This window comes from Equus quagga, chromosome 3 (genome assembly GCF_021613505.1).
Source record: "Equus quagga isolate Etosha38 chromosome 3, UCLA_HA_Equagga_1.0, whole genome shotgun sequence".
Taxonomy (NCBI): domain Eukaryota; kingdom Metazoa; phylum Chordata; class Mammalia; order Perissodactyla; family Equidae; genus Equus; species Equus quagga.
In genome coordinates, this window is record NC_060269.1 from 20,441,391 (window position 1) to 20,456,428 (window position 15,038).

A 15,038-nucleotide genomic window follows, 5' to 3' on the forward strand; every position below is an offset into this window, starting at 1 on the left:
GGACACATGGAAGGGGGCCAGAAACCTGAAACAGAGGAACTCAAACATGGCGTTTGGATTGGTGCTTTAGGTGCAGGCAGGGAGCAGTGGGAAGTAGAAGTGGTAGTTATGGGAGGGGTGTCGGTGTTTGGGGGTATGTGCGAAGGTAAGCTGCGAGCAGATCGTGCGGGGTTGGGACTTGTGGAGCGGAGGTGGGAGGTGCTCATGTTTGGCACACAGGGGAGGAGTGAACAAGGAGAGACATGCAGGAGTAGGGGCTCCAGAGAGAAGGGCTTTCCTTCTATTTCGGGGAGAAGTATTGGGGGTCTGTGCCCAAGCGCAGGCAGTGAAAACCCCCCCGTCAGAGCCTTGGGGGTGCCTTCTGAACTGCTTAGCACTTGTCATTTCACCGCCCTCACCTCCTGTTTTCTCTAGTATTTATTTAGGCTTTTTACTCCTTGAGGCAGAAACATGCCTATCAAAGTGTCCTCAGGAGTTATAAGTACTCAATAAATGCTTGCTGCTTGTTGGAGTACGCAATTTTGTCCTGCAGCAATTACAAAAAAAAAGAAATCTTGCTTTTTAGGTTCTGAATTGATCAGAAGAAGGTTTCGTGAATTACCTCCGCATACTAATAATGCCCAATAAAAGGCTAAAAGTCTTATTTTGGTTTTGTTTCATTGAAACAGGTTTATGCTCACTGTTTTCTGTCATCACTGCCTCATTTCCTCCTTGGGAGAGCCAGGTTAGAAAAGGTTCTCCTGGAATGTTCTTTTGGACTTAGAGCCGCCTACTTTTTGGACTAGAGCTACCCACTAGGATGGAAGTGTTCTAATCTAGTGTAACTGAGAACTGAATTTTAAAATTTTAATTAATTAAAATTTAAATTTAAAAATTACATGTGGCTAGTAACTACCATATTGGACAGGCAGTTCTGGACTGTGGCACAGTCTTGTCCTTCTAAAGCCGTCCAGAGGCTCCTGGAAGCCCCAGAGGCCCTTGTGTTAGTCTTGGGCTCCCGTAACACGTGGCACAGACTGAGTGCCTAAACAACAGATGCTCATCTTCTCGCGGTCACAGAGGCTGGAAGTCCAAGATCAAGGGGTTGGCAGGTTTGCTTTCTTCCGAAGCCTCTCTCCTCAGCTTGCAGATGGCTGCCTTCATATGGGTCCTCACGCGGTCTTCCCTCTGAGCATGTGCATCCCTGGTGTCTCTGTGTCTAAATGTCCTCTTAGAAGGACACCACTGAGAGTGGATTGGGGCCAACCCTAATGACCCCATTTACCTTAATCACCCCTTCAAAGGCTTTATCTCCAAATACAGTGACATTCTGAGGTACTGTGGGTTATGCTTCAACATGAGTTTTGAGGGGACACAATTCAGCCCATAACAGCCCAAGAAGATGAACTGCTTCATCTCCACATGTATTTCCATCCAGAACTCTGGTTAGAAAAGAAGGAAGAAGAGATCACCTGAAGTTCCACCACAAGTGGGTCCATCAAAAGTCACCCTGTTGGTGATGGGCCTTTTTCTTCCTCCTTCTGGTATGCTCATGTCTGTGCTGGCCTCCCTGAAGAAGGTAAGGACAGAGCATTGAGGTAAAAATTTATAGGGTACTGGAGGGCTAACCTAGAGAGACTACAAAGCTTTGTTCTACCCAGGCTAGATGTGGAAATCTGATGGTGGTGGTAGAGGATGGACATGAAGGTAGGCAGACCATCCTGTTGTCATACAGTTGGTTCAGTATAAGGCATATGTTGATGCTTTATGGCTGTGTTGTGTGTCCAGGCTTAATGTTTTGGTAATTACGGTGGATGATGATACTGGTGAACAAACAATTCCCATTAAGAACCCTTGGAATGCCAAGCCTTATAAAAATATGCTCCTACTCATGCTGTGGAACACCCTTTCCACCCTCTCTGAGGGCAGCTGCTTCACAGTGTGGGCCTCTGCCGCCAGCCTGCCAGTTTGCTTTGTAGCCCATCCTTTTGTGTAGGCCCATGGTGGTCTGAATGGGATACCCTTTGCCCCTGCAGTCAGGTTTACAGAACTGAGCCCGCCCTCAGCCAGGGCTGCGTACGTGGAAAGCCCTGCTTGGAAGAAGGGCTGGGTCTGTGCACTGGCCACTCCCCAGCTTCTCCAGCCTGTAGCCCTGACAGAATTTTGGCAGCAGCTCCCAGCCCAAGGCAGAGCATGTCCAAGTGGAGTAGAGGCACCCGCAGACGTCAGCATGGGGCCCCAGCACCAGCCGCAGCCACGGCTGGGCCCTGCTGGCCTCTGGGGCTGGAGCCCTTTGCTTTGATTCCTGGCCTTGTCCAGGGGAATACCACTGTGGTATTTACAGTTGGGGACGGATGGGCATTTTCTGTGCCAGTGCAAGCCCTCATCCAGCTGCAGTCATAGTTGTGGAAGCCTTTCTCCAGGTGCCCTGGAGGGCTGGCCCTGTGGTCAGATGAAGTAGCGTTGGATGAAGTAGTGTTGGGGTGTTTGCAAACTGCGTCTCTACTTGCTGAGCTCCTGGGACTGGGTGGCCCAGCCAGTCTCTGAAGTTACACATTGTGCCAGGGTGTGGCCCAGGGAAACAAGCTCTTCATTTCCTGCTTCCCAGCCCAGGATCTTCTGGCCTTAGGAGTTTTGGCAAATGTGGGAATGGGGTCCACCAGCTACTTTCAGTATTTCCAAACTTAAAGGAGATTGCGTCCTTATCTTCAATAAAGCTGCAGAGGCTAATGAAGACATCAAGTGTCCTTGCTTTTGGCAGGAATTAGAGATTATTGGTTATCTCAGGCCAAATAACAGCTCTGATCAGCAACCTTATATTTTTTCCTATAAAAGTAAGACAAGAATTAAATAGTACTTACAAAATACTGTTCATTTGGCAAATTTTTTCAAAACATGGAGTCTTTGGCTAGGAAAAGGCAGCCAAATGTAAATGATGTTTTTGTTTTTTGAGTTATTTTTAATTTAAAGCTGGTGCCTCTCAAAGACCCAGAGGGAAATTGGTTTCTTTACTTTCTACAAATAGTGAGAGAAATGTGCTGATGCTTTAAAGTTTTTCCTAAAGTTGTGAAGCAGGACTTCCTCTTCCTGCCTACCGTCCTAAAGCGGTGACCTCCCTGTGGGAAGGCCCGAGGTGTGGCCGGGAGTCTGGAGCCAGGCACCTTGTGGGGGCTCCCCGGTCTCCCGGTTTCCACCCCTGCCCTGGGCCTGAGACAGTTGTGTCTTCTCCAGTTCACCAGCCGAGCTCTGTTCTATCACCTGTGATAACGAAGGTGAGAAAAGAGCTGAGTAAAATGCAAACCTACTGATTTTGCACTTGGAAATGCAGGTTGATGAGTGGCAAAGATGAGATTATGTGAGGACTTTTGTTTTTCTGGGTTCTCTCCAGCTTGCAGATAAATAATGAAGAGAGACCAAAACTTAGTGGATGAAACATACTTTCTGCTTTGTACCCCTTTATGTCTCATGCATTTAATGGACTCCGTTACATTTTTGGATAACTTGCCCTCATTTTCCTGTTTGACTGGCTGTGCTTGCTTACCTTCATACAAGTCTTCCCTGATTTCTTTTTTGCATAAAAGTTAACTCTGCTTCCATTTCTATTCCTGTTTGAATGTACCTTTGATTTGCTCGTCTTCCCCCATCAGTTGCATCTTGTGACACCAAGGAGTTGTGTAGGAATTCTTGAAATGTAGGAATTTTGGCTCAACTACCACAGAATTTGTATAGTTTACCCTCAGGTATCCAGGAGGATTGGTTCCAGGACCCCTGCAGATACCAAAATCCCAGGATGCTCAAGTCCCTCATAGAAAATGTTGCAGTATTTGCATATCACCTACGCATATCCTTCCGTACACTTTAAATCATCTCTAGATTATTTATCATACTAAGACAATGTAGATACCACGTAAATAGTTATACTATATTGTTTAGGGAATAATGACAAGAAGAAAAAGTCTGTACACGTTCAGTGCAGATGCAGCCATTGTTAGTTAAGTCCGTGGATGTGGAACCTGCAGATGTGGAGGGCCGACTGTACTATACTCAGATCTCCTCAAGGCATACGGAGATGGCTTTGTCCCTTTTCAAACCTGACTTGTGGTGTGGCTTTGAAATTGACAGACAGGGCGTCATCTTGGGCTCAAGGAGCAAGTAGCACAAAATGATCTAGTCTAGAGACTAATCTTCTGTGGTTCTTGGACTTGGTCCTCAGCAGAAGTGCTGGTTGACTATGAAACATTCGTGTGTCAGTTGTTTGAAGGCCCATGTGTATTTAAGTATGTTAAAACATTCCTGGGCCAGTTCCTTGAATGTATGTGTTAAGTTTTTGGATTTTGGAAGGTGAAAGTGAGTTGGAGCATGGAGTTAAGCTATGCTGGAATGGAAGAGCTGTGGGAGGTGTAGGGTCAGCCCCGACAGAAAGGGCAGTTATATTAGAGGCTTGTCTTCTCTCATGCAGTTAAGGCACGTGGGTAATAACTACACTAAATTTGCTTACTTTCAGGTGGGAATTTCCCCGGGCCTGCTGTACTTGCACAGGGCTAGCCTAGCTTTGAAGTAATGCACAGGTGCATGTTTCAAGTCTGCACTGTTATAGTGGCACTGGCTCTGGCTGGCCTGCTGGACTCAATCCTTGCTGGTCCTAAGCGCCTTACTTTATTAAGCTGGCTTAACTCTCCTAAAGACACCAGCATATTATTTAGTTCTAGAATGCAGGGCCTGAGACACAGGGGATTCGCCATTTGGTCGGTGGTGAGACTCTTTCGTAGCCTGAGTTTGGTGGTGGGGTGAACACCCAGACTGCCATTCATTCTAATTTCTGGACCTTTCGTGTGCTGCATATCCTGGGAGGCTTCATACACATGAACTGCCAAATATGGGAGGTGTGTGCAATATATATTAGATTTACTCTTGAGATTTTTCCTTATTTGAGTTCTAGGGCAAGACAGCATGGCTATTTTTACTGTTTCAAAGAAGAGTGTTTGAGATATCTGCATAATAGGACCAGAAAGCAGGGTTCAGAATGCAGTGCATGCACAGGGTCCGTGCTCACGAGGCTGCCATCCCTGAGCCTTTTACAACTTTTGTTATGAACCCAAAAAGATCTCTTTTAAGGGAAGTTGGGGATAGTAAAACAAATCAAGACATTTTTTTCCATTCATTCTTTCAGTGTTTAATATAGAATTGTTGTTACTCAAACAGTGTACATGTCAAGCATTTTTAAAGTTGCCTAAACTTGTCATTAAAGTGGACTTAACTTTAGGTAATACTATCTTGTGTGTGGGCAATAAAATAATTTTAGACATTAATGCCAAATTTTTAGGGTTCCCAACTCTTTTCCTGAAAGCAACAAGAAAATAAAAAAGTTTTACTTGCCATATTCTTAATTTAGTTTGTCATTAAATGTTAGCACTCTGAAAACAAAAACAAAATGCACCGCCAACCTGGTGTAATCTTAGCACATGGTTTTTAAGAGCAGACAAGTGGCTGGTGTTTTGCTATAGCATAAACCACTGTCTCCCAGGCCTTTTGGTGTTTGAAATAATCTCTGGTTTAATTTTTTTTTTTTACTCACATACTTTCAAAACAATGTTCTATAATACAACTTTTAAAAAATAAAATGATGCGGATTATTTTTCTTTGGATCATATTCTGGGAGCTTCTTGACCATCTGGGAAATGCCTGGAGAGAGCATGCTGTAGGGAGGAGAACTGGTGTAGTGGTGTCGGGACCCTTTCTTTGCGTCTCTCATCTGTGGAATTCTGTGAGTGTTTCTGTAGATGTCAGTGCGTTCCAGTCGGGAAGCAGTGTCCCCACCATGTTTCTTTAAATGCGTTGTTGCTTTATTTTCCGTGACTTCATTTTCCTTGAGCTCAAAAGCCTGTCTTCTAATACGTAAAACAGGAGTATATTCATGGTACCTGCTACCTTCAGTTCTTGAATCATGGTGATGGTTCTTGTTGAGCATGACTCTTTGTCTGCCCTAAATAACTACACTTATTTTTGTCCACTTAAAAAAGTTTTATTGAGAATCTGCTGGGTGCACAGCACTGCCTCAGGTGTATACTGTATGCTGTACCTAGTCGTTCTGGGTCTGGTACTAATAACTCTTGACATAGTTTTTGATGAGCAAATAAACGAGAAGGAACAGATCACCAGCAGTAGTACCTGCTGCTGGACATGGCAGAGTCCTCTAGTCCCGTCCCGGATTCTCAGCTGGTTCAGTAGCAAAGTCTAGGTTTTATACATACCACCTGTCTAAAGTAAAATGGAGCATTTTCTTTTCCTTTACTGTTAATGGATGATAGAAAATCATCAGTTATTTTCTGCACACATTTAAAGTGTACACTTTGATACGTTTTGACATGTTTACACCCAGGAAATCATAAAACTCAAGACAATCCTTCCTCTCCCCTCTCTCTAGTCAACCTCTGATCTACTGTCTGTCACTATGGATTAGTTTATATTTTCTGGAGTTTTATGTAAATGGAATAATACAGTATTTACTCTTTTTGTCTGGCTTCTTTCACTCCACATAATTATTCCAACATTCATCCATGTTGCATGTATCAATAGCTTGTTCTCTTTAATTGGTGGGTAGTATTCTGTTGTATGGATGTACCACAATTTGGGTAGTAAATTGTATGGATACACCATTATTTGTTTTGTTTAATCATTCATTCTGTTGGTGCATGTTTGGGTAGTTTCTGGTTTTTGGCTTTTATAAATCAGCTAAGAACACTCCTTATGTCAGTGACAATTTAAACTTAGGTTTTCCCCCAATCTTTCCCTTTTTGCAAAATGAGTTAAATGGGGTTAATTTTTCTCTTCCTCCTTTCGCATTTGGTAAATTAAAAGGAAGAGGCACAGACTATTTCTGGGTGGACCAAAGTTTCTCTTGGGTACCTCAGATACCAGATTTGTAGCATCTTTGGGTATCTGTTTTTAAAAGCAAGTGGTGCAGACACCATTTTTCAATAATATAGAAGCAGTCCTAGGAAAAGTTTCTAAAGGATTGCCATTGCTTGGGTTGTGTTCTATGCCAGCAAAGCCGCAAGCTTCCTGGGAACTTTGGAAACTACCCTGGAGGGATTCTGACAGATCCCCAAGAAGAGGCAAGAGGGTTACAAAAACCAAGAATGAACCAATTTGTTGTTTCTGCTTTAACTATGAAAGTATTTGACTGTAAGGACTCACCTCCCCCAACCCCATGTTAGTTTTTAAAGTGTAGCAGTGAAATGATTCTTTTATTTCTGGTTTTGTTCCTTTTCATTTATAACCTTTGGCACAGTAATTCAAAGTACAGGGGCCATCACTTTCTGCCCTGAGTCTTCTTTCCCCTCCCTGACCCCTGGGCAGTCCCGTCTAGAGCTGCGTGTGCTCTTCCCCATCTCTTCTTTCAGCCTGTGGGCTGGCTGGAGGATGGCCTGCAGGGCCAGAAGGTGAAAGAGGGGCCTAGCTAAAGCCCTGAGCCGCCCAGCTCCCTGCCTCTCCGGGTTCCTAACTTAGCTTCTGTCTTCCTTTTTCCAGTGATGACCAGATTTAGAACTTCTGCAACTCAGGCTCACCCCAGTCTGCCTAGAATATTTCTTTCAACGTCGGAGTGAAACCTTCTTGTTCATTTGGAGTCTAAGGAGACGTTCTTACTATTATTTTTTAAAGAAGAATTTTCTAAAATGTTACTGAACAGTACGATAGGGCCACCTGTAGGAAGTCTGATTCTGCTGGTCTAACAGCCGACAGACAGTTGACCCAGTAACAGACCTCAGAACTGGTGATCAAGGGTGGTGCCGACTTCTTCCCTGGCAGAGAGCAGCTTGGCAGTCCCCTTTAGTCTTAGTCATTGCAAATCTGATAATAGGCTTATGGGCAGAATCTATTTCTTAATGTCCCCAAGGTCTTAGGGGTGCTTTGATTCTGTTCCCTTGGCTCTGGAATCTGTAGACGTAAGAGCTTCCTGTTTAAGTGACAAGGCATTTTCCTGGTAGAATGGCAGTTCCCTCAGGTTTTGACTTTTATTTTGGGGCGGGTTTTGTTAATTTCCTGGAAACAGTAGTTTGTTTTCAGGGTGGAAGGGAGTTATTAGGTGTTAGACACACACTGCAGGTGGTTGTGAGGGCAGTTTCAGATCTCTGGCAGCAGTATGGCACACGCAAACAGGAGGCCGCTGCAGTTGTCCACATAACGAGTGACAGGTGGCAGCAGCAGTGGAGGTGGAGGAGAGGGGTTGGGATTCTGAGGTATTAGCCAGATGGATTGAGGTGACTTGGCCATTGATTGGATGTGTCTTGAGTGAGGAGAGTCTAGGGTGACTCTTAGATTTCTGACTTCCCAGTAGAAGTGGTGGTGATATTCATCAAAGGGGAAATAGAAGAGGAAGAACAGGTTTGGGTAAAATGCTGAGCCCAGTTTCTGTAGTGCTGAGTTGACCGATCTAAGGAGCACCCTGGGCTGGATGTCTGTCTGCAGGCCCCATGGATCTGGGGCTGGGGAAGGAGGTTGGGGTGGGAATGCAGGTCTGATGGTCTCTTGGGTGTGCTGGGGAAGGCTGTGGGGGTGGAGGAGAGCTCCTGGGAGAGCGAGAAACAGTGTTTACGGGATGCATGGAAGATGAGGGACCCACAGAGTGGGGACACCAGGAAGGAATTGCCACCCAGGCCGAGGGAGCACCGCAAGCAGGATGGAGCCTGTGCTGCAGAAGGGTCTTCGGCCTGCGAGGAGCTCGGACTTGGCGGCAGTTAGCAGCCGCGGGTGCCCGGGTGGGCTGCCAGTTTCCGTGGCCTGGCGGTGCAGAGGCGGACAGGATAAGGACACCACCGGAAGACAGGCAGACGAGAGCCGTGTGGCATTTTCTTGGGAAAGGGGGTAGGCAGTCTGAAAGGTTATTTGGCTCTAATACCTATTCTCTGCTGTCGGTCTGAGCTTCCCTGTTCTGGGGAATGCTTAGTTTTTATGTTTTGTGGAGTCAAAACCTTGTTCTTTTAAAAGTTTTGGAGGATGGCTTTAGGATTTAGCATTTATAAAGTTTACTGAAAGTCAAGTGTTATCGAATTCGTATTTACCAGTGTCAGACTTTGAAGCTCCTCATCCAGGAAGTGCAGGCTGACAGCCGAGGGCTCCCCCTGAGGCCACCCGCCACCTGTGTGCCGGGCCTGCGAGACAGCAGCTCTGAGCACTGGGGAGACCCTGGGAGGGCTGCTGTGGGCAGTGAGGGTGTGAATACGGAATGGGAGTCGGGGAGCCCTGTCCGGGTGGAGGGCTCTGGCAGAGGTTGCCGCTCAGCTCATAGGGTGGCGCTGAGGTGAGTCTTGCTGATTTTGGTTAAAAAAAGACCCCATGAACACTCAGTGATTTATGCACTTCTAATGGTTCCTTTTTGGATATTTGTTCCTTTAGGCCTGTCAACTACTTGGTCACAGAATTCCCGATCCCAGCACAGGAGAAGTTCATGTTCCAGACATGAAGATCGAAAGCCTTCAGAGGTATTTCCTGAATGCTGGCGTGGCCGTGCATGTCACACTTGTGTGCATGAGTACATATAATTGACACACACACCTGATTGATTGATATTGATGTCTATCTGTGCAATCTTGGGTAAATTACTTAACCTCTCTGTGTGCCTCAGTTTCCAAATCTGTAAGATGGGGATAACAACTGTGTTTACCTCATAGGATTCTTGTGAGGATTAAGTGGGTTAATACACAGAGGTTAATGCATACGTAGCACGTAAAAAGTGCTCAGTAAATGTCAGCTATTATTGTTAATTATATTCTTTTTTTCCTTTTCTGTTCCATCTTCGCTGGCTCCCAACAGCTTTTCCTCTGGCCAGGAGATCAGCGGGTTCGGCTGCTGCCACTCACTGCCAGCCTCAAGTTAGTTTTGGCCATGAATTTGTGGCTTATTTGGCAACAACCCAATGTAATTCTGGGAGTTTTGTTTTGGGGATTATGCTTAAGGCTGCTTCCCCTTCTTTTCCAGTTTGTTTCTCGTCTTATGCTTCCCTGCTCCCCTACACTTCCTGTCTATCAATCTATCTAGCTGTCTAGCTATTTAAATTGGTTTAGGTGCATTTCTCTGCTGGCCTTTGTTGATTAGGGGCTCCCACCAGTCCTGAGATCTGTTTTCTCGGGAAACCTTTTCTGGGCTCTGAGGATTTAAATCACTGAAGAAAAGGCATTTTAGTTTATTGTAGTTTTCAAATGAGCAGGTTATAGGAAAGAGAGTTTTTGGTTCAGCCACTTGGTTTTGTGCTGCTTCTCAGTGGGCTGACTTCAAAGACAGCTTCAGCTTCATCCTGCAGCGGCAGAGCAGAGGCCGACCTTCCACGAGGCACCGCTTCCTTTTCTTTTCTCCGACTGTGCTGGGAATGCAGGGGGTGCTGCGTTGAGAAGTCGGGAGTTATTTAGTTGTGGAATAACATCGTCCATGAGGAACGAGTATGCATCCTTTAGAAGTGTTAGAAAGCCATCCCGGGAGACACCTAAACATTAGATCAAGTGTTCTTGGACAGGTGGCCATGTTATCACCTTGATTTATTCCAGGCCTTTGTCCTCTTGAACTTGCACTGCGCCCTCCCTCTTCTGTGCTGTCGGAGCAGCTCTGCTGCCCTTTAATTCCCTGTGCTGCCTCACAACCTCCCACTACCTTTCTGATGTTCACACTCTACTGTTATTTCAGGCAGGAATCCAGGGACTCGAGTAGGGTGTTGGCACGGGTGCTCGGCGAGGCCAGGTCTGGTTGCAGCCCCTCCAGGGATGCTTCCCAAGCAGTGAGGAGGAGCTGGGCAGTGTGGATGGTGCCGGCCTTGGCCCTGACCCTTTGTTCCAGATTGTTTGCTAAAATTTCTGAGTTCAAACTACTTTATGCTTAAAGGGCTAATGTTGAACTCCGCCAGGGAGCCGGGAGTCCATGTCCATTTGAGGGCATCTGTTTCCGTTCTGACCATCCTCATCCGAGTCTTTAAAGGAATGGTGGGCTGGCTTTTCTCAACTTGTTGCTTTGGTTTGATTTTCTTCTTCTTTGGCAAACTCTCTTATTTGGAGGGCTGAGTTGGAATGTGTGTTTAACTGATGTGCTTCCTGGAGACGTAGACCTGTGACTTGTTTTAAAGGACTTTCTCTTTGGGCGTGGGGAGGGCATGGCTGATGAAGTTACTGCGTACCTGGGCTGGGTACCTGCCTCAGGGGTTCTGTGCTGTCAGGGCACCTGACCTTACTCGAACTTTTGTGGAGGGTGCACGGCCAGGTTCTCGCTTGTTACTGGGACTTTGGAAGCAAAGGAGTAGCATACTGGGGAAAAGGCTGTGTCCAAAATGGCAGGCTGGAGAAATGGCCTTTTCATTCAGATGTTGCCTCAGACTTTATTATGGTGAAGTTTATTAAAGTGATCACCAGTCTGAAAAGCCACCAGGAAAAACAAATATGGACCTGTTAGCAGGCATATAATGTGAACTGTGCTCAGCAGCACAAGAAAGAACTCCCTGTCCTGAGGAGAGAGAGTTCAGCATTGTGTCTTGTGTAAACAGAGAGTGTAGCGTACAGATGCAAGCACGCTCTGTGCCAAACACAACTTCAGGCCAGCACTCATGCCAAGGTCAGAGCTTCCTTATGTAGCCCTGAGACACCCGTGCACTGAGGACGAGGCCTTGGCTGGGGCCCAGTGCTGTCCTCCCTCCGTTTCCCCGCCCCCATCAGGAGGCGCAGGCGTGTGAGGAGGTCTGTGCTGTGCTCTCCATATACCTGCATTGAGGGCTGAGGTGCTGTCTTGGCAGAGGGCTACTTTTGAGTCCTGTGGGTCTCTTTTTGGAGGGTGAGGAGAGGGTAGTAGCTTGCTTGCTTGCTTCTTTCTTTCTCTCTCTCTTCCTCTCCTTCCCCGCTCTCCTTTCCCCACAAATACCCTTTCCTGTAGAAGTTAAGCCAGGCAAAGGTGTGCAAATAAACACATTCTTTACAAGCCCGTTCTCTGACTTGACTCCGTTGGTCTATCACTTCTTCTTTCCCAAGATTTTTCCAGCCTGTACTTGTGCCTGGCAGTAGCCAACTAGGACCTGAGCGCCCCGGACACCTTGCCGTGAGGCCTAGTGCCCTGGGAGGCGGGGGCTAGGCAGTGGTAGTCTGAATATAGAAGAGGAGACCGTGCTGGTTCTGAGTTTCGGCTTGAAGTTGTTACATGGTTATGGAGTTTTATTTCGTAAACACTTACCAAAAGAGCACCCTCTGGTAAACTACCTCCCTCCAGGGATTTTCAGGCGCATGTTTTAGCAGCCTGCTTGGTGAATTGAGAGTTCTTAGAAGTTTTTCAGGGGAAGACAGTGAGGTTTCTTTGCTGCTGTTGCTGTAGTAGACATGCTGTCTCATGGAGTTGAAAGAGTGAGAGAGCGCTGTGAGCTGTTGTCACCCCCAAGCCTGAGAGAGGCCAAGGGCATGGCAGGCCCAGGGCTTTCCTGTAATAGGTCAGACTGGTTCTCTGTTGATACAGTGACCTTGTTACATGGCAGCTCCATGGTTACCCTGTAGCTGCCAGTGCTCTGATGAAGAATGCAAATATCAAATGTCAGTGACCCTTTCTTTCCCTTTCCAGGTGTTTAGGACAGACCTGATTACCGCCATGAAGTTGCATGACTCCTACCAGCTGAACCCGGATGAGTACTATGTGTTGGCCGATCCCTGGAGACAGGAATGGGAGAAAGGGGTCCAGGTGCCAGTGAGCCCTGGGACCATCCCTCAGCCCGTGGCCAGGTAGACGTCCCCACAGAGAGATGTGCTGCCTCTTCACCCGCCCTTACCTTTCTGCCCCGACAGCCAGGTGTCTGGGAAGAGCAGTGTTTGCGTTAGCAGTGAAGTAACAGGAGGCCTCAAGTGGGAATAGAAAGGTGGTAGAAACACAATTCAGGTCCAAAGGGTAGAGATTTTGAGGGCCATAGGCCTCCAAACTCAAGACGGTAGCCATCTTGGGAAGATGCCGCTCTCTTCTGAGAGAAGAACAGATTCTAAGATGTTCTGGGAAGTGACTGTTTGGGGGAGGGAAATTTGGATGTTGGAACAGCTGCTGCTTTTTTCTGCACTTGCAGCTCCTCATCCCCAGCCCCCCACCCAATCACGTTCACTCTGGAGAGTAGCTCTGCTGGGGAGAGGTTGTCTGGCATTGTTGGGAACCAGCAGCAGTGGCTTCTTGGGTCCCACGGTGGTCGACTCCACCTTTGAGGAGGACACGTGCGTGGAGGCCTGCCAGGTTGGGTCATGTGGAAGGGGAGCGGTAGACGAGGAACGTATTTGATGAGTTCTCCTATGGATGGACTTCGCCCAGGTGTTCAGGTGGAGCTTTCTCTGGATTTACCTAGAAACCACTTTTCCCCTGAAGGGTCTTCGAGGGTCGGGTCCTCAGTAACTCGTTTTAGGATAACACTGCAGCCAGTCACTGTCCAGTTCCACTGACCTGGAGGCTCCTTGAAGGGAGAGAGGATCGCGTGCCCTCTGTGCTCAGCTGGCACTTGGTTCCTCTGCTGTGTGTCAGCCAGCTGCCTGCTTTGTGAAACACCCTCCTCTTTCACCATTGCTGTATAGGGACTGAATTTACTTCTTGGCCACCTTGCGCTTTGCATCTCTGCAGGCGTTCAGGATGATTGAATTTGGTTATTGTTGTTTTGGGACCTCTGTGACAAATGTCCACATAAACATGCAGGCTTAAGTGACCAATGAGGTGCCTCCATAGGCCAGACTCCTGGCCTGTGGAGTAGAGGGTTCACTGGGCTCTGCAGGATAAACACAGCGTTTGCCTTGGAGTCTGCAGCTGGGGCACAACACCCCTGTCTCAGCGTTGGCAGCCCCAGTCCAGGAGTTACTCACTGAATTGTGCCATTGCCCTAGGGAGCCCAGCACAAGAGAAGTAAGTATTCACACAGCTCACGGAAGTTTTCATCTGAAACCCTGGTCTTGGTTGAGTAGGAGAAATAACCCTTCGGTTTGCCCATCTCAGTGTCATGTAGACAAAATCACTGGTAATTATAAGGGTGATGAAAATACTTTGACAAACTCTTGGCACAACTTGTTAATGCACACTGCTGACACGGAGATGTGCAGGAACTGTGTGGGCATATGGGGCCCCCGATGCCAGGCCTTTGTTTTTAGAAAGAGGGCCCTTCATTCCAAGTTGGGAGCGATTTGATCTTCTCGTGTGCTGTCGTTTCTCTGGAGCAGTGCAGTGCAGAGCACTTCCCCAGGTGTTAGGTTGGGGGAGAGGGTGGCAGAGAGAACTTGTGTTCCTGCCCTGGGATCCTAAGTGCATTTTGGGAGAGTCCCCTACTTGGCTCAGACTGTCTGATTCTTAGATTGCTTAGTAATTGGGAGGGCCTGGTTTCATTTTTAAGATCAGAGGTGATGGGTTTCTCCCCTTGGTTCCCTAGCCTTCTGCTGTGCATGCCCTGCTTGTGTGGCTGCTCTTGCCTCCTTGATATTCTTGAGAACCCAGTGCTTGGCCTCCGGCAGGGGGGATGGGGCAGGCCTGGTTAGTGGAAAGCGATGTAATTGTTAAGCCTTGAAACTTAGTGGGTCAGGGTTTTGGTGCTGCCCTCTGGCCAGAGCAGCTGCTGTTGTCGATGGTGGCAGGGCACGGTAGTGTCCTGGGAAACCAAGAGGGAGAAGCTGGTTTTGAAGACTTCTGCCATGTTTTCACTTACCTGTTTCCATTTTGGGGCTTTAAGGACTCCTGCTTAGTTGTATATCAGTAGTGACATTAGGGTTTTAAGCCTCTTAACTTAGTGAAGACAAGCTAACTTGGGGCCTTCTGACAGACTTCCTTTTGTGTGGCAGGAAGGGTAAACTGGCTGCCTTGTTTTCTTGTTAACTAGGGTCGTGTCTGAAGAGAAATCCCTCATGTTTATCAGGCCCAAGAAATACATCATCTCATCAGGCTCTGAGCCTCCAGAGTTGGGCTATGTGGACATCCGGACACTGGCTGACAGTGTGTGTCGTTACGACCTCAATGACATGGATGCTGCGTGGCTGGAGCTGACCAATGAGGAATTTAAGGAGATGGGTGAGAGAGCATGGGTTATATTATTT

The 15,038-nt window shown here is 47.2% G+C and overlaps 1 protein-coding gene across 7 annotated transcripts in view; it reads left to right on the plus strand.

Moving 5' to 3' along the window:
* JADE1 (jade family PHD finger 1) overlaps positions 1–15,038 on the plus strand; it is a 57,661-nt gene that overhangs the window by 17,876 nt on the left and 24,747 nt on the right. For all 7 annotated transcript variants that reach the window (XM_046656127.1, XM_046656131.1, XM_046656129.1 and 4 more), the window contains exons 3-5: positions 9,376–9,461; positions 12,559–12,716; positions 14,825–15,012. In XM_046656127.1, coding sequence (XP_046512083.1) covers positions 9,376–9,461; positions 12,559–12,716; positions 14,825–15,012 — 432 coding nt within the window. The remainder of the gene's footprint in view (positions 1–9,375; positions 9,462–12,558; positions 12,717–14,824; positions 15,013–15,038) is intronic.